The sequence below is a fragment of the Suricata suricatta genome, chromosome 1, assembly GCF_006229205.1.
Source record: "Suricata suricatta isolate VVHF042 chromosome 1, meerkat_22Aug2017_6uvM2_HiC, whole genome shotgun sequence".
Lineage (NCBI taxonomy): Eukaryota > Metazoa > Chordata > Mammalia > Carnivora > Herpestidae > Suricata > Suricata suricatta.
This window is the reverse complement of record NC_043700.1, coordinates 163,013,035-163,031,349: the sequence shown is the minus strand read 5'-3', so window position 1 is coordinate 163,031,349 and position 18,315 is coordinate 163,013,035. Positions and strand designations below refer to the sequence as shown.

Here is an 18,315-nt window from a genome sequence, read left to right as displayed (position 1 = left end):
GTACTCCTTTCTATCTGCTTTCTTTTATTGAGTACCATTATTTTGAGATTTGTTTCCTATTGTGTGTGTCAGTCATTGAGTCCTTTTTCTTGCTGGAGTGGCATTTATTATAATTGGCTTAATCATGAACCTAACGATGGACACTGGAGCTGTTTCCAGTTTGGGGTTGTTTCCAGCCTGGATTGTTTCCAGTAGAGGGTCTTTACAAATAAAGCTGCTGTAAACATTCAAGTTCAAGTCTTTGCATGGACATATGCTTTCTTTTCTCGTTTCTCTCTAAGTTTTCGAGAAGCTGACAAACTGTTCTCTAAATTGGTTGTACTTGAGGCTTCTGGGCGGCTCGGTTGAGCGTCCAACTTTGGCTCAGGTCATGATCTCGCAGTTTGTGGCTTCGAGCCCTGCGTCAGGCTCTGTGCTGACTGCTAGCTCAGAGCCTGGAGCCTGTCTTTGGATTCTGTGTCTCCCTCTCTCTCTGCCCCTCCCTTGCTTGTGCTGTCTCTAAAAAAATAAATTAAAAACATTAAACAAGTTTTTAATTGGTTGTACCATTTTACATTCCCATCAACAGTATGCAAGTATTCTAATTCCTCTCCATCCTCACTAACATTTGACATGGTCAGTCTTTTTAATTTTAGCCACTCTTAAGTGCATAGTGAAATCTCATTATGATTTTAATTTGCATCCCCCTAAGGGACTAATGTGGAACATCTTTTCATGTGCTTGTTTGCTCTCTGTATATCTTTGGTGAAGTGTCTGTTCAAATATCTTTGTTTATTTCCTAATTGGGTTTTCGTATATATTCTGGAATTAAGTCCTTTATCAGATATATACTTTACAAGTATTTTCTCCCATTGCATGAGTTGTCTTTTCATTCTCTTACCAGTGTCTTTCAAAGAGAAAAAAATGTTTTAATTTTGACGAAGCCCAACATACCATTTTTTTAAATAGATTGTGCTTTTGGTGTCATATCTAAATAACCTTTGCCTAACCCAAGGTCACAAGAATTTTCTACTGTTTTCTTCTATAAGTTTTATAGCTTTATGTTTTATATTTAGTTCTGTGATCCATTTTGAGTTAATTTTTGTTTATACTGTGAGGTATAGATCAAAGTTCATCTTTTGTTTATAGATATCCCAATTGGTCCAGCACCATTTGTTGAAAAGACTGTCCCTTCTTCCACTGAACCATCTTTGTGCTTTTGTCAAAAATCAATTGTCCATAAGGGCACCTGGGCAGCTCAGTCGGTTAAGCGGCCAACTTCAGCCCAGGTCATGATCTCATAGTTCATGGGTTTGAGCCCTGCATCAGGGTCTGCGCTGACAGCTCAGAGCCTGGAGCTGCTTCTGATTGTCACTGGTTCTCTGCCCCTCCCCCTCTCAAAAATAATAAACATTAAAAAAATCATTTTTCCATAAATAAGTGGGTCTTTTTCTGGACTTGCTCATTCCATTGATCTGTGTGTCTATATAACAGTATCATACCATTTTAGTTACTGCAGCTTTATAATAAATCTTAACATCAGGCAGTGTTAGCCCTCTAACTTTATGTGTCTTTTTCAAAGTTGTTTTGGCTATTCTCAGTACTTTGCATTCCCATTTGAATTTTATGATAAGCTTGTTAAATTTTACAAAAAGCCTGCTGGGAATTTTAATGGGATCATGTTGAACTCACGGATCAGTCGCCATCTTAACGAACTCCACTCACCAATGAGCAAGGTACATATTTCCATTTATTGAAGTTTTCCTTAATTTATCTTAGTGTTTTCAAGTTTTCTGTGTACCAGTACCCCTTTTATCAGATTAGTACCTAAGTATTTCATATTTTTTTGTATTTTAGCATTTTTCATTTTTTAACACATAGTATTACATTTTAATTTTTAATTTCTGATTATTTGTTGGTAGCATATAGAAATGCAGTTGATTTTTGTATATTATTCTTGTATACTGCAGCCTGGCTAGGTTCACTAGAAGTTCTAGTAGTTTTTTCTAGATTCTATTGGATTTTCTGTATAGATGATCATGTCATCTATGAATAAAAGTAGTTTTACTTGTTTTCTGATCTGGATGCCTTTTATTCCAATTCATTGTTGAACAGGAATGGTAAGAGGGGTATCTTCGTTTTGTTCTTGACCATTGCGTATGGTTTTAGCTACAGATCTTCCGTAGATGCCTGTTAACAGGTTGTATGTATAGTACAAAACCTAAAAACCACTAACATAACAATCTTATATAAGAAGTCAACAAATTATATAAAATCAAATAATAAAAAATACACAATCATATCAAACCCATTAAGCTATCCTACCACTTGTGCTCTTTAAATTATTTTATTCTTTTCTTTGTTTCATATTGGATGGTTTCTACTGCTATATTTCTTTTGTTTGTTTGTTTGTTTGTTTGTTTTTGAAACAGAGTATGAACAAGGGAGGGACAGAGAGAGAGAGAGGGAGACACAGAATCTGAAGCAGTCTCCAGGCTCTGAGCTAGCTGTCAGCACAGAGCCCGACGTGGGGCTTGAACCCACAAACTGTGAGATCATGACCTGAGCTGAAGTCGGAAGCTTAACCGACTGAGCCACTGAGGTGCCCCTCTACTACTGGATTTCAAGGTTCTTAGCCCTTTCTTCTATAAGGGCATTAATCTCATCCAGTGTATTTTTCAATTCACATATGATATTTTCATCTGTAAAAGATACGTTTCTTCTTTTTTAATCTTCCATGTCTCTACTTAATTTTTTAAACATGAAATATAGTTTTAAAACATGAAATGTTTTAATGACCTTGTCTGCTAATTCTAATATCTGTGTCAGTTTTTACTGATTAATTACTCTCTTTATTATGGTTTATGTGTTTCTACTTTTTTGCATACCTGGTAATTTTACCTTTTGGAGTGCTAGATATTTTTGTATTCCTAAAAATATTCTTGAGCTTTGCTCTGGGATGCAGTTAATTGACTTAGAAACAGTTTGACCCTTTTGAGTCTTGGTTTTATGATTGATTTCTTAGGCAGATGTGAAATACTGCTCAGTTTATAGCTATTTCTCACTTTTGATCTTTCTGTATTCTTTACCCAGTACCCTATTAGCTATGATTTTTTTTTTCCCCTGATCTGGCAATCAGGAATACCCACTATTCCCAGTTCTCTTCCCTCTATTCTCTTTGGACGGTTCTTTCCATGGCCTTGTAGTTTTTTTCACATGCATGCAGCGAATGCTACTGGCTGAGGACTCATGGTAGACCCCAAAGTTCTTTGTCTCTTGTCCTCTGCCCTGCAGAGTCCAGCCACCTGTGCTCCCCGCACTCTGAGCTCCATCTCCGTAACTCAGAGAGCCATGCTCTGCCTGCATCCTCCTCCCTTTGCCCTGCCTTCAACCCTTGCAAAGCAAAACTGGAGCAATCACAGGACTCCCCTGGTTTGCTTCCAAAATCTCAGGCATCACTGTTCTTTAGTGCCTCATTCCAATATCTTAAAAATTGTTTTTTTGTGATTTTGTCTGTTGGTTTTGGTTGTTTGGGCGGGAAAGTTAAATCTAGTCTGGTACTCTGTCTTGGAATGAATAGAAGTCCCAGATGTTATGTGTTTCTGTTTTAATTAAACTTTTTATTTTGAGATCCTTGTAGATTCACAGGCAATTGTAGGAAACAATACAAAGAGATCCCGTGCAAGAAACGAAACAGGAAGATCCAGTATACTCTTTTCCAGAGTTCCCCCCATTGGTGACATATTATATATTACAACCAGGATATTAACATTGATAATCAAGATACAGAATAATTCTATCACCAGGAGGATCCCTTCATGTTTCTATTTTATAGACACATCCACTTCCTTCCTGCTTTCACCCCTACCTTAATCCCTGGTAACAAAGTTACACTTGACCTTGAACAATAGGTGTTTGAACTGTATGGGTCTACTTCTATGTTGATATTTTTTGATAAATACAGTACAGGTCTACTTACATGTGTATTTTTTTCAATAAATGCAGTACAGTACTGTAAATGTATTTTTTTCTTATGGTTTTTGTAATATGTTCTCTAGCTTTATTGGAAGAATTCAGTATATAAGACATTTACATACAGAATATGTGTTAATCAACTGTTGTGTTATTGGTAAGGCTTCCAGTCAACAGTAGGCTGTTAGTAATTAAGTTTGGGGGAAGTCAAAACTTATTTGTGGATTTTCTACTATGAGGGTGGTCAGTATCCTTAACCCCTGTGTTGTTCAAGGATCAACTGTAATCTGTTCTCTATTTCTATAAATTGTCATTTGATTCATTTGAGCCATTGTCTGTGTCAATAATTTGTTCCTTTTTATTGCTAAGTAGCATTCTATGAAATGGATGTGCCAGTTTAAGGATTCACCAACTGAAGGACATCTGGATTGGTTCCAATTTTTGAACATAAGCATTCACACACAGGTTTTTTATATGAACAAGTTTTCACTTCTTTATAATAAATGCATCAGATTAAATGTGAAATTGCCACTTCACATCCACTGTGGTGGCTATAATCAAAAAGCCAGATAGTAACAAGTGTTGGGAGGGATGGAGAGGAATTAGAACTCTTATACACTGCTGGTGGGGATGTAAAATGGTGCAACTGCTTGGGAAAATACTCGGGCAGTTCTATAAGATATTAAACATAGTTATTTTATGACCTAGGAATTCAACCCAAGAGAAATGAAGATATATGTCCACATAAAACTTGTACACTAGTGTTCATAGCAACATTATTTATAATAATTAAAAGATAGAAATAACCCAAATGTCCATCAACTGATAAATGAACATATAGCATATCCATACAATGGAATATTACTTGGCAATAAAAAGGAATAAAATACTGATATATACTACAAAGTAGATGAACCTTGAAAAGTAAAATAAAGCAGTCACAAAAGATACGATGTATATGACATGTGCAGAATAGGCAAATCTACAGATAGAAAGTAGATTAGTGCTTTCTAAGACTGTGGGCAGAGTGGGAAAATGAGAAAGACTACTAAATGGGGTTTCTTTTTGAAGTGATGAATTGTTTTAAAATGAATTGTGATCAAGCATTATACAACCTGTAAATTATGCTAAACACCATGGAGTTCTACATTTTAAGTGGGTGAATTACTTGGTATGTGACTTATACATCAGAATGCTATTATTTAAAATAAAAGTACAGACATCTTTTAAAAATAAAAAGGGAAAAGGATCAGTTAGGAGTATCTGGGTGGGTCTATCCCAGTGACCTTTGTGTCTGTCCCTTCAACAATACTACACAGTCTTGGTTACTGTAGCTAATAAAAAATAAATAAGTTTGGAAATTGATTAGACTACTTTTTCTACTTTATTCATTTTTTATTCAAAATTGCCTTAGCTCTTATAGTTCTCCAGTTTTCATATAAATTTTGAAATAATCTTGTTTATTAAAAAAATCTTGAGATTTTTATTGGAATTATGTTAAACCTATATATAAGTTGGGAAGAATTAACATGTTTATAATGGTATGTCTTCCAACCCATGAACATAGTATACCTCTCCATTTATTTAGAATTTTTTAAATTTTTTATCAGTGTTTTATAGTTTTTAGCATATAAATCCTGTGCAAGTTTTGTTAAATTTATACCTAAATATTTCTCTCTTTTTTTTGAGAGAGATTGTAAATGGTAATATATTTCTAAATTTTGGTATCTACAGTTCATTGCTAATATATAAAAGTACCACTGATTGCACCAGATGGTTTGTTTTTATTTTAAATTTAATTTTAAAATTTGTCTATTACCAGCAAAATATTTTAAAACAACATAGTTTGAAAGTTATTCTTTTTTTTTCCATAATATTTTATTGTCAAATTGGTTTCCATACAACACCCAGTGCTCTTCCCCACAAGTGCCCTCCTCTTTTCCCCCCTCCCCCTTCCCCTTCAACTCTCAGTTCATTTTCAGCATTCTTAAACTGTAAATATATTTCCTATAAGTAGAAAAATCTGAAAATCAGTTATGCTTTAATATCACTAAGAATGTTAGAACTAATTGTTGAATCACATGCACAGTCTTGTTTACTGTCTTGGGTCTGTACCTTTACATATATAAATAGTTGTTTTAGAGTCTTCCTACATGAAAATATGGTATATTTTCTCTTAAAATTAAGAAATATGTTTAAGTGCTATAAGTATTTTTCTGACAGCCTTTATATTTCTATGACTGAATTTTTTTTCAGACTGGTGTCATTCAGTATTTCTACATTGAAGACTGGCAATTTGTTAATGATTATCGACACCCTGTCAGTGTGAAAAAGATTTTTCCTGATGCAAATGGGACCAGACTGGTTTTCATTGATGAAAAAAGTGATGGATTTGTCTACTGTCCAGTAAGTCTGGAAGATTTTTTAAGTACTCATTTTTTTAAAATGCAATACAAAAGAAAAGTATGATTTTTAAAATTTTTATGCACTTTATTTGCAATATTTTAAGAATATTACTTCTATGTTTTTAAGTTACAAAAGCTTATAATTTTCATATGGTCACTGTTCAGTTTGAGTCAATATTATACTAATGTTTAAAATGAGTTGATTAAGACAGTTAATTAAAAGACAGGGATTAACTTTTTTTGAGAATTTGGTGAAATCTAAAATTATCTGCCTTTCTAGGTAGAAAATTTAGACTATCGACTTAATTCTTTCATGATTATTAGTATATTCAGATTTTCTACTTCTGGCGTCTGTTTTGTGATTATTTCTATATATTTCATCCTCCTTTCCTTTTTTATAGGGATGGAAATAGTTGTTCATAGTATTGTCTTTTTTTTTTTTTAATTTAAACCCAAGTTAGTTAACATATAGTGTAATAATGATTTCAGGAATAGAATTTAGGAATTTATCACTTACATATAACACCCAATGTTTTTAATATATATCCTATGTAAAATCATTTTCTCTTATACAGTTCAAGGGTGATGGCACTTTGTTATCATGTTTGTGATCCATTTCCACAACTACTGACATTAGGAACACTTTCCTGGGACTCACGGCTGGCTCTGAAACAAAATCTGAAACAAACAAACAAAAGCATTATTCTGCAATTTTTCATAGTGTCAGTCCCAGAAAGATTTTTTTAATGGAAAATACTTATATCCTCTACCCCTTTAACCTGATTTACTACACAGTATTACAGTATATCTTCCTGTACATAGCCTTTCTCTCCAGGTGTTCAATAAGGTTGAAAGGGCAGGTCCTCCTTCCTGCCCCCCTTACTTGATTTTCATCCTGCCTCAAAGATCCTGAACACTAAGGGAAGGTATTTTTTTAAATAAGATCATTCAAAACAGATGGACCCTTTTTAGAATGAGTTACTCTGATTTTTACACATCCTTAACTTTTTCGGGAATAGATTAGCAAGAGGAAATGTGTTTTTACATCATTTACTTGGATTTTTCATTTACTCTTGATATCCAGTTAATGATTTAGTATGTCCTTGGCCACAGTCCACACAGCCTACAGCTGTTCTCAGACACGTCTTACTGGCCGTTCCCCTGGTGCCTGTGCTCCCCCTCAGTAGCCACGCGGTGAAGACTTTGCCTCCCTGTACACTTGGCCGCATGCTGAGGCTTCCCGCCTTCTCCCTCTTTTCCCTCCTGTCTTTCTCTTTATCGTTTTATTTTTTTCCTTTCTCTTCTTTTCTTTCTTTGATAAATAGAACAGGTTTCCACAGGAGTGCTTGGATTGTCGAAGCAAAATTCCTAATGTGCCAGCCCTTACTCAACCTATTGCTCTCCCACTCACAAAACCAATGAGGAAAAATGACATAAATAGAAAGATAACCTTGAGTTCTTTCGACGTGATGAGGAAATTGATCTTGTACAGACCTCCTTTCTGCACCAGGGCACTCGCTCCAGCTGCCTTGCTTCCCACGTGGGTTCACCGCAGGTGGAAACTGCTGCTCGGAGCACCTGGAGGGTAGGCGGGTAAATCGGGGATCTGACAGGAGCTGAAGGAGAACGGGGTTCAGCTGCTAGGGGAAGGCTGAAGAGCAAGAGCAGTCAGAAAGGGCTGATGCATTTTTCTTTCTCCTTTTAGAGTTCTTTTCTTGATAATTTTCGTTAAAGAGGCTACGTGGCTTTCCTCATGGAGTTGGTTTGAGGTTTCAGTGAGTTGATGTTTCCAAACCCATGACTGGGCACGTGGGTAGCCATTTAGCAGGTGTTCGTCAAAGCCCTGCCTCTTCATTGCTTTACCACCCTTACACCCCTCCGTTCCAGAATTATCTCACTTGTTGCTGCTCATTCCCACTCCTGTTTCCAACTCTTAACCTGCAGTCCATTAGGTGTTAAGAAAAAAGTCCTGGTAAAACAAAATCCACACAAAACCCTGTCTGAGAGCACAGGCTCTCCCTAATCTGACCCGTGGGTGGGTGTTGCTTTTATCCAGATCAAGATCCCGCTGCGAGGTTAACAGTTACATGGTTGGCCAGGATATCCGAGGGGAGTGCGGTGCCCACGGGAGCGAATTTCTCTTTTAAATAACACCAGTCTTTCCACAAGGAAGCCAGTGAGGCAGGAGAGGGAAAGGCAGGCTTGTGGTGCAGGCCTCCCCCCCCCCCCCACCTCCCGCCTCCAAGGACACAGGAGGAGGCCGTGGGAGGCCCCGGACTCCAGACCAGAGTGCTGTGTGTTTGATTTGATTTGATTTGATTTGATTTGATTTGATTTGAGCACTCAGCCTGTCATGGTGTGCTACTCTGCGGCTTACTTCTCTACTCACCTTCAGTGAATTTGAGAAAAACATCGCTCCTGTGCTGTATACTTGAAATATGGGACAATTTGGACTACCACTTTTCCTCTTTAAAGTTCTTACATTTCCCTGCCGGTTCCCTTTGTATGTATATTCATTCAACCAATTCTTCCTCACTGTGCGCATGGTGAGGAAGTGACTTACGGTGTACAGTAGAAGGAGGAGAGATGACATTTTTCTTCCTCATGCCCTAATAAAACAGCCTTGTACCCCATCACTCTCTGTAAGCCCGTGAAGGGTGACCTGTGACATGTTACAGAAAATTCATAAATATGTTGCTCTTGAGAGAGGCAGTAGAATGTACTAGTTAAGTGTACAGACTTCATCTTTTTAAAAAAAATTTTTCTTGTCTTTATTTCATTTGGAGAGAGAGGCAGAGAGCGAGCAGGGGAGGGACAGAGAGAGGGAGACACAGAATCTGAAGCCGGATCCAGGCTCTGAGCTGTCAGCACAGAGCCCTACGCGGAGCTCGAACCCACGAACTGTGAGATCATGCACTGAGCCGAAGCCGGATGCTTAACTGACTGAGCCGTCCAGGCGCCCCAAGTGTACAGATTTTGAAGACAGACAAACAGACCTGGAGTTAAGATTAGTAATAATAACAACTAATATTTTTGTGCAGAACACTCCTTACATAAATCAATTATCTTAATCTTTATAGCAACCCCAAATATACTCCTATTTTTTAAGTGAACTTTACGCCCCGCGTGGGGCTCTAAAACTCGTAACTCCAGGATCAAGAGTTGCATGCTCTACTGACTGAGCCAGCCAGGCTCCTTGGGAAATACTCCTATTATTGGCCATTTTACAGGTGAAAAAACTAAGGCACACAAAAGGTAAGTAACTTGTTCAAGGTCGCACAGTCAGAACACGGTGTCTGTGGTATGAGCCCAGAGTGGCTTCCTCCAGAGCTCTCACTTAATTGGATTCCCAGTTTCACCGATGATAAAATGGGTACGATTCTAGTACCTACTCTGTAGGTTGTTATGTAAAAGCGAAATAGGATGATGTGCATAAAGCTTGGAGTACAGTGTCTGCCATGTAATAAGCACTCAACAAATGTTTACCCTTCAAAAAAAATTCTATGGAAACCAACTTGGTAATAAACTATATAAAAAAATTTTTTTAAGAATTAAAAAAAATAAAAAATAAATAAAAATTCTACCACCAGTCTAGTGGCCCTGGTGTGCACATCCACACAAACCAAGGGTCAGTGTAACATAGCGGTTAGAAGCAGAGACCGGAGCCAGACCGCCTGCTGGGTCCAAATCCTGGCTCTTCAACTTCGCAGCTGTGTGACTTCGGGCAAATTTCTTTGTGCCCGAGTTTCTCCATCTGCAAAATGGGCATGATAATGCCTATCTTGTACAGTGTGAGGTTAGAATTAAATGAGATAATGTATCTGTAGTTAATTAGCACAATACCAGATAAGTAACACTAATAGAAATACAATTAGAACTACAGAGAATTTTAAATTTCTGACTAGGTAATTTTTTTTTTAAGAAGATAAAAAGAAACAGGTGAAGTTCATGTTAGTAGTTGAACCCAGTATTATAATTTCAGTGTGTGATCAATATAAAAAATTACTGAGATGTGTTGCCCTCTTTTTCATACTAGCTCCTTGAGACCTAGTGGATAGTTTACACTTACACTCATCTCAATTCAGACAACACACATTTCAGTGTTCAAATGCTGCACGTGGATATGACATGGTGGCTACTATTTTAGACAGCCAGCTCTGTAGTATTGGTTATTATCTGTAAGAACCTTCCAGATTCTTATTCTGAGAGGGAAATAGGGTAGGGAGGAGGCCTCCCATTCAGGATATTACATAAGCCTGTCTGCCAAGGCCAATAGCTTATGTCACGCATCGTACATTTTCAATTTATTGGGATGCATTATAGAGAAGTTTTTTAAAACAAAACAGACCCACTGAAATTTACTTGATTTTCAATGTATGAATAATTTTGATCTCCAGGAAGAGCATTTCTATATACCAGGCTCTGAAAATTTTGCAAACCACCAGTGTGTTCATAGTTTAAGTTTCTGTTGTCTTGAGCAGCTTCGACTTTTTTTTTCTCCTTAAGCTGAAGCTTTATGTCCAGACTTACAGTTTTTCCTGAGTTCACCAAGTTTTAGGCCAAACCCTTGATTTGCCATATAAACTACAGGCTTTTCTTTTCCGAGCCAGGTCTAGTTCAGGAATCGGAAAGGGAACTTTCCTTCCTGTTGTGGTTGGAGTGTTGTTGGGTTGAATGAGGTGGGAAAGCCACATCAGACACGGCCACATACAGGCTGTCCCCACGGCAACCGATAACAAGTACAGACTTGGGGCACATTTGTAAATCTGATTTTGTAGGTCAATGATGCTACCTATGAGATTCCAGACTTTTCACCAACCATTAAAGGCGTCCTGTGGGAAAACTGGCCAATGGATAAAGGTGTATTTATCGCTTACGACGATGATAAGGTGTACACCTACGTCTTTCACAAGGACACGATTCAAGGTACTTAGTCACCTTTTTGTACAATCGTTGTTAGATAAATTTCCGTGACACTGAAATTAAAACCTTCCTTTCTGGTTTGTGTGCTGAATATTCGCTTTTAACATTAAAATGTCTATTTCAAAATACAGGATCCGAGGTGATTTTGGCTGGAGGCACCAAAGTTCCCTTCTCTCATAAACCTTTGCTATTGTATAACGGAGAGTTGACCTGCCAGACACAGAGTGGAAAAATAAACAACATCTACCTTAGCACCCACAAGTTCCTCAACCGTCTCAAAGATGTGGCGCCTGAGGAGCTGAGGCAGATGCTGACACAGACTTTAATGCTAAAAAGGTGGGCTCCAAACCCTTCTCTGGTGCTTCTCCTTTGCTTTGGTGATTTTAAAGGTCAAGTCCTATTGAAAGAGATGGGCATAATAGCATTTACCTTGTTTACTTTACAGGATTGTTGTGAGCCTCCGAAAATGGATGTGAGAATGTGGGTAAATTCTAAAGGAAGTTCTGCTGTACTAAGCCCTTTAGAACGAAGAGGTTTTGGGGGCGCCTGGGTGGCTCAGTTGGTTCAGCATCTGACTTCAGCTCAGGTCATGATCTCATAGTTCATGGGTTCAAGCCCTGCGTTGGGGTCTGTGCTGACAGCTCAGAGCCTGGAGCCGGCTTTGGGTTCTGGGTCTTCTTTTCTCTCTGCCCCTCCCCCACTCATGCTCTGTTTTTGTCTCAATAATAAACATAAACAAACAAAAAAGAACAAAGAGGTTTCTCATCACCCAAATAGCACAGTTATTGTGAAGTTCTACTAAACCTCATTATTTCAACAGTATTTTCATGTCATCATAAGAAGTTTGGTTTTGCCTACCTTGGGATTTTTTTTTCTCTGCTTTTTCCTCTTACCTTTTAGGACTGTTTGAGTCTTCCTTTGTGGTTCTGACCATCTCTTAAATGTTGCTGTTCCTCAGCACCTTGTGAGCCCCCGCCTTCTCTTCTCTATTCTTCCTATTTAAATGAATTTCCTCTGCTTACATGGCTTTAACAGCATGCATGAGAGGCTGACTCCAAAATGCACATCTTCTGCTTAAACCTGTACTTCCCACTACCTACTGGTTGTGTGTTTGGAAGCCCACAAGCTCTCAAACTTGCTCTGTTTAAAACAACTCATCTTGCCCAGCCCCCCCCCCCGCCCCCCAGTTCTTATCACACACACCTACACTTGCACTCACGCACACACCAGACCCTTTCTTTCTGGTGGATTGCCTCAGGGCAGGATACACACAGTGGTTTAGAGTACTCCCCCCCCCACCAACACCCACTGATGGGCTAGTCTTGTGAGGTTTCTGAGCTCCACTTCTCATCTGTGAAGAAGAAATATTAATATTCCTTAGTGGAGAGGGCTGTTAGGGTAATCTAGTGAGAGAGTTTAGGCAAAGCATTTTGCGCAGATTCACATATAACAAGCCCTCAGTGACCTGTGTCATATTGTGTCAGATGCATCTGTTGACGTACCTGTCTCTTCCACCTTCCCCAATTATGATGGCCCTAAAAGACAGTGACTGTGTGCTTGATCTCTGTATCTTGGCACAGTTTCTGGCACAAAACAGGTACTCAGTAAACATGCGTTGGCTGGGGAAATGCGTAGGTGAATAGATGGATCAATAGATGTAATGTATTCATTAGTGTAGAGGTCCCACAAAAAGTCCAATTGGCATTTATGGTCATGTTTTAAACTAGAAGTCAGCAATCATTGTTATGGGCCAAATGGTAAGCATTTCAGGCTTTAGGAGCCAAGGGGTCTCTGTCACATCTACTCAAGTCGACCAAGCCAAGACCATCCATACAAAATGGAAGATGTGGTGTGTGTATATATATATATATATATATATATATATATACACACACACACATACACGATAGTGTATGTATGTGTATGTATTGCATGGCAATGAGAAAGAATGAAATCTGGCCATTTGTAGCAAAGTGATGGACCTCAAGGGTGTCATGCTAAGCGAAATAAGTCACACAGAGAAGGACAGATACCATATGTTGTCACTTTTAGGTCTAACAAAAGAAACCTAACAGGAGACCATGGGAAGGGGAAAGGGGGGGAAAAGAGTTGGGGAGAGAGAGTGAGGCAAATCATGGAGACCTTTGAATGCTGACAACAAACTGAAGGCTAAAGAGGTAAGGGGGAAGTAGAACAGGGGTGATGGTCATGGAGAGGGGCACTTGTGGGGAAGAGCACTGGGTGCTATATGGAAACCAACTTGGTAATAAATAAATAAACTATTAATTTAAAAAAAATGGGCCAAATGGCCTTGTTCCACTCAACTTGGGTCACGACAGCAGGTGGCTGACTCTAGGCCATAGTTTCCTGGCCTCTGTTTTAAACTTCCAAATATGTAGGAGTAGAGTACTGTTATTAGTCTCATGTGAGAAGAGAAATAATTTTCATCTGTGTGTGAAGTAAACCCAAAAATAAACAAACTAAAAGATTTAGTTGCTAGTAAGGGAGGGTGGTTACACAAAGTAGAGTCAGATTAGTAAAAGAAGTTCAAGAGAAAGCATTTATCTGTATAATAAAGGAAGACAAGTCTGTCATTTTTGATAACTTGGAAATGATGATTACAGATGAAGAGATGCTTTGCAAAATTTATCTGAGATGTAACATTAAATTATATACAACCTGAGAATCACCAGTTAGGGGGCAAGTAGAGCTCGCTGATTAAATTATGTGCTCAAATGCTAGGTTTTCTGATGCTTGGGAGATGTGCAAGCTCCTGAATGACCACGATGCCTGGAAGGAGCTCGCCAGAGCTTGCCTCCATCACATGGAAGTGGAGCTCGCAATCCGCGTCTATCGGACAATCCGAAATGTCGGCATGGTGATGTCCTTGGAGCAGATAAAGGTAAACAGCATCTCATGGAAAGTATTAGTCAGGATTTAAATGGTATTTATTCAGTCATTTTAAGTTTCTGCAGTTGGTCCTACCTAACTCCTCAACAAGTTAATAGCACATTACCACTTTCTACCAAGCAAAGGCTTTAAAAAAACGAAACTCTTGTATTTCTTCTCATTAAAACTGCTTTTGTTTGCAGGGAATAGAAGACTGCAATCTTCTAGCAGGACATCTGGCCATGTTTACTAATGATTTCAACCTGGCTCAGGACCTGTACCTGGCATCCAGCTGTCCCATTGCTGCCCTCGAGGTATGGTGACAAATAAGGATGGGAAGAACACGCACAGGGGCATTTCTTTCGTGTAGTGAAAATGTCTCAGCACCAGACCCCACCTGCCTTCTCCATCCGAGAATTTAGACATTTCGGTATCAGGAACCTGAGTATTCATTAACTTCAAAAATACTTTCATTCTGTGTTTTGTGGAACCATAAAAGGCATGCTATTTTCATGTTACCAAATAATTTAAAGTCTGTGTCCAAATAGAGCAGACTATTAAATTTATAAAAATGTACGCAAATGAAAACAGTCACCAGGTATCAAGAACTCATATGGTGCCAGGCACTTTTCTAATCACCTGACATATTTTTACTCCTTTAACCCTTAGAGCAATCCCAGTGGATAGTTACTTTCTCTGTTTCCCAGTTGGGGAAACTGAGGTGCACGTATCTTTCATTTGCTGTATGAGATTCTCTTGTGTGTTGAGGTGCACGAAGGACCAATGTTCTATCATTAGTTTCCCAGAGGTGACCATGGCAGGGGAAGGACTGGAACGGAGGGAAGGACCTGGCTCAGCACAAGGAGACGTGGTTACATGGAAGAGGGATTCTGGGGCACCTGGATGGCTCAGGCAGTTGAACATCCTTCTCTTGATTTCCGCCCAGGTCTTGATCCCAGAGTCATGGGATAAGATAAGAGATAAAAGAAGAATAGAGTAGTGGTTAGAACATGAACTTTAGGGTCAGACATTAAGAAAAACATTTTAAAAATGGAAATTAAGGTCTTTCTCTTCCCAATAGATGAGAAGAGACTTACAGCACTGGGACAGTGCCCTGCAGCTGGCCAAGCGGTTAGCCCCAGACCAGATACCATTCATATCCAAAGAATATGCTATTCAGCTTGAATTCACGTAAGTCCTTATCTTTATGTTTTTCAATCAGTAGCTAACTATTGAATACCTTCAATTCCAAACTACCATTAATTAGAAGGCCTTCCACTGATTTAATAATTGCTAATGGGGGGAGGGGAAGCTATATTAATTATACTTCCAAAAGATGTTTTTTCTAACTAATGAAGTCTTGTACCAAGCCTCTATCCACTTTCATTTTCAGCATCAACATTTAAGTTTGGGTCTAAGCCTTTTCTACACTTAGAGTCTAAATATTGTTTTGAATTGCATTTGGCCAAAACAATTATACATAGCATCAGGGTGACGCCCTGCTTTTCACAGCCTATGCTCGTGATTCTGACCTGTTTGAACACTGTGAGGATTTACATTATAATTTCAAGTCGTATTGAAAAATACCAGACTTTGGTCTACGTCTTCTGTTTGCTTAAAATTGTAGTTTTTCTTTCTTTAAATTAAATTGCATATGGATAAAAGTTAGGCTTGAAAGCCAAGCCAGATGCTTCTCACAGGTGATTACTCAGTGCTTGGGCAGTAATCCTTCATGATGCATAAATAGGCTTCACAAATCTACCTCTGGAAGTTCCATAATCTGTTCCAAGAGATTTTTAGAGTTTTCTAGTGCTCTTAATTGCTAGCCAGTCTTAATTGACTGACTGCAGATTTTTATTTCATTGCTGCATAAAAGTGTAATTTTAGAAGAATTCAAGATCCATTTTTAAGCTTATATGCAGCCATGGTTAGTGCTACCAGTGCAAATACCTTTAGAGACAATAAATGAATAATTTATTTACAAATTAAGTTCACACAGGTATGTACAATGACAACTACATTACGACTGGACAACTTTTGACATTTATTACACATTCCAGTTTCAAAAATAGTAAAATGTGGAAAAGTATTTGTCTTTGAACAAAGAAAATATGGTTCTAACATTTTTAAAAGATATTTTTATATATTTCTACTTTATTTTCATGCAGACTTTAGATTCATTGAGAACATTGACACCCAAATTATAGCTATAAAAATTATTCTATCAAAAAATAGTCTCTCATTTCTAACTACAATATCTTATTTTGAAATTTTATATTTTACAAATAAAACTTTTTAGAAATTTTATTTCTTCATAGTCAACTTCAGTTTAAATTTGATACCTATATCCCTCTTAAAAAGTAACGCCGTTGGGGTGCCTGGCCGGCTTAGTTGGTAGAGCAACTCTTGATCTTGGGATCATGAGTTTGAGCACCATGTTGGGTGTAGAGATTGCTTAAGAATAAAATCTCATTATTAAAAAAAAGTAACTTGATATATTAAAAAGGACAGATTGCAATCTTAATGCATACCGTAAGGGACAAGGCTCCCCAGTGCCTTGGCCCTCCATCTCTATCCTGAGAGTGACAGGGTCTTAGAGCACAAAACTTCTGTGCTGAAAGAAATAGGGTCATTACACAGGGAGATGACCCACCATATCAGAGCACAGGCACCCTGTGAGCCCTGGCACCAGGCAGAAGCCTTTGACTGAGTCTTTTTTGAAGGGAATCAAAGCTTTTGTTTTTAAATTTTGTTGTTGTTTATTTTTGAGAGAGTGTGTGTACACATGTGTGATTGGGGGAGGGGCAGAGAGAGAGAGAGAGGGAGACACAGAATCTGAAACAGGCTCCAGGCTCGGAGCTGTCAGCACAGAACACAGAGCCTGACCCGGGGCTTGGGAATGGCAAGATCATGAACTGAGCCAAAGGTGGACACTTCACTGATGGAGCCACCCAGGTGCTCCGGGAATCAAAGCTTTTGGAGCAAACTCTCAAATTTTGTCTCATTATAGCTGGATGAGCTGAGGCAGATTGAAAGCCGATGCTTTGTTGTTGATATTTTTCAAAACTTCTTGCCCTCTCTAGACACCAATTCCCCAAATTTCACTGCTATTTGGACCGTGATCTAGACACATACCCCAGCCCCCAACAGCCAAGAGTTTCCTTGTAATAATAACAGTAACTAAGTGGGTATATCTCGTCCTCATCAAATATCCCAGTAGCCTCTGGCTCTGATTTTGACACCTAAGGCCCCAGGCCTCTGCTCAATCCAAGTCTGTTCATATGCATCCAAGACTTTGATTAGGTCAAAGCAGGACCAGCCTGTCAACTGTGGGGCAGATTTAGTTCTCTAGTCTGCGAGTTGATAAATCAGCTAGATCCATATGAGGAGTCCAAAATAAAATAAGAATAAAATGAGTAAGCTAAAATAACATGAAAATAAAGTGTTCAAAATTTTAACAGCATCTCCTAATTGGGCTTGCCCACGGAAACCCTGAAACTTCTGATAGAGGAGCTATTACTCCTGTTGTCAAGAGACATCCTCGCTGAGTTGACGTAATTGGGTCCAAATATTAGAAATTTCCAGTTAGAAACATTGCTAACCACACAGCCTGGGCTGTCCAAAACACAGTTCTCAATCAGCAGAACAGCTTGTTTTCCAAAAAAAATTCCTTGTACACCGACATGTGAGGAAGCTGGGTGAGGCCTGGAGAGTTGGATGACTTGCCTAAACGGATGCGGTAGAGCTCAGGTGGCTCTCAAATAATGCCATTTTTAGAGCTGATTGATTTATTCTGGAGGAGATGTTTTCTCGGAGGAAGACGGATCTCCAAATGAGTCTTAGCCAAAAACCACTGATTCATTCTGTCCCAAATAATAAAAACAAGATAATAAGTAGGTCTTCTGGATATGCAGACCCATGTTAGCATCAGTTATGGGAGTATTATTATTTATATTATATGTAATACTTTTTATCTCAGTAAGAACCAGGGCCCTCAGTACTGTAATCCTAAACATGTTCCTTCACATCTACCCCGATCCTTTCAATACATATTATACTTATAAATATTGGGCCTTTGGAAAATACATTCATTTTTTATAGTCACATGACTGTCATTTAGTGCCCTAAAGGAGATAATCAAAAGTGG

General features: G+C 38.5%; 1 protein-coding gene across 1 annotated transcript in view; it reads left to right on the top strand.

The window, feature by feature from the left end:
- Positions 1-18,315, top strand: part of WDR19 (WD repeat domain 19) — a 101,355-nt gene that overhangs the window by 38,295 nt on the left and 44,745 nt on the right. Inside the window, exons 15-20 of the mRNA XM_029947232.1 lie at positions 6,208-6,357; positions 11,135-11,282; positions 11,411-11,615; positions 14,022-14,181; positions 14,372-14,482; positions 15,250-15,359. Of these exons, the coding sequence (XP_029803092.1) occupies positions 6,208-6,357; positions 11,135-11,282; positions 11,411-11,615; positions 14,022-14,181; positions 14,372-14,482; positions 15,250-15,359 (884 nt within the window). The remainder of the gene's footprint in view (positions 1-6,207; positions 6,358-11,134; positions 11,283-11,410; positions 11,616-14,021; positions 14,182-14,371; positions 14,483-15,249; positions 15,360-18,315) is intronic.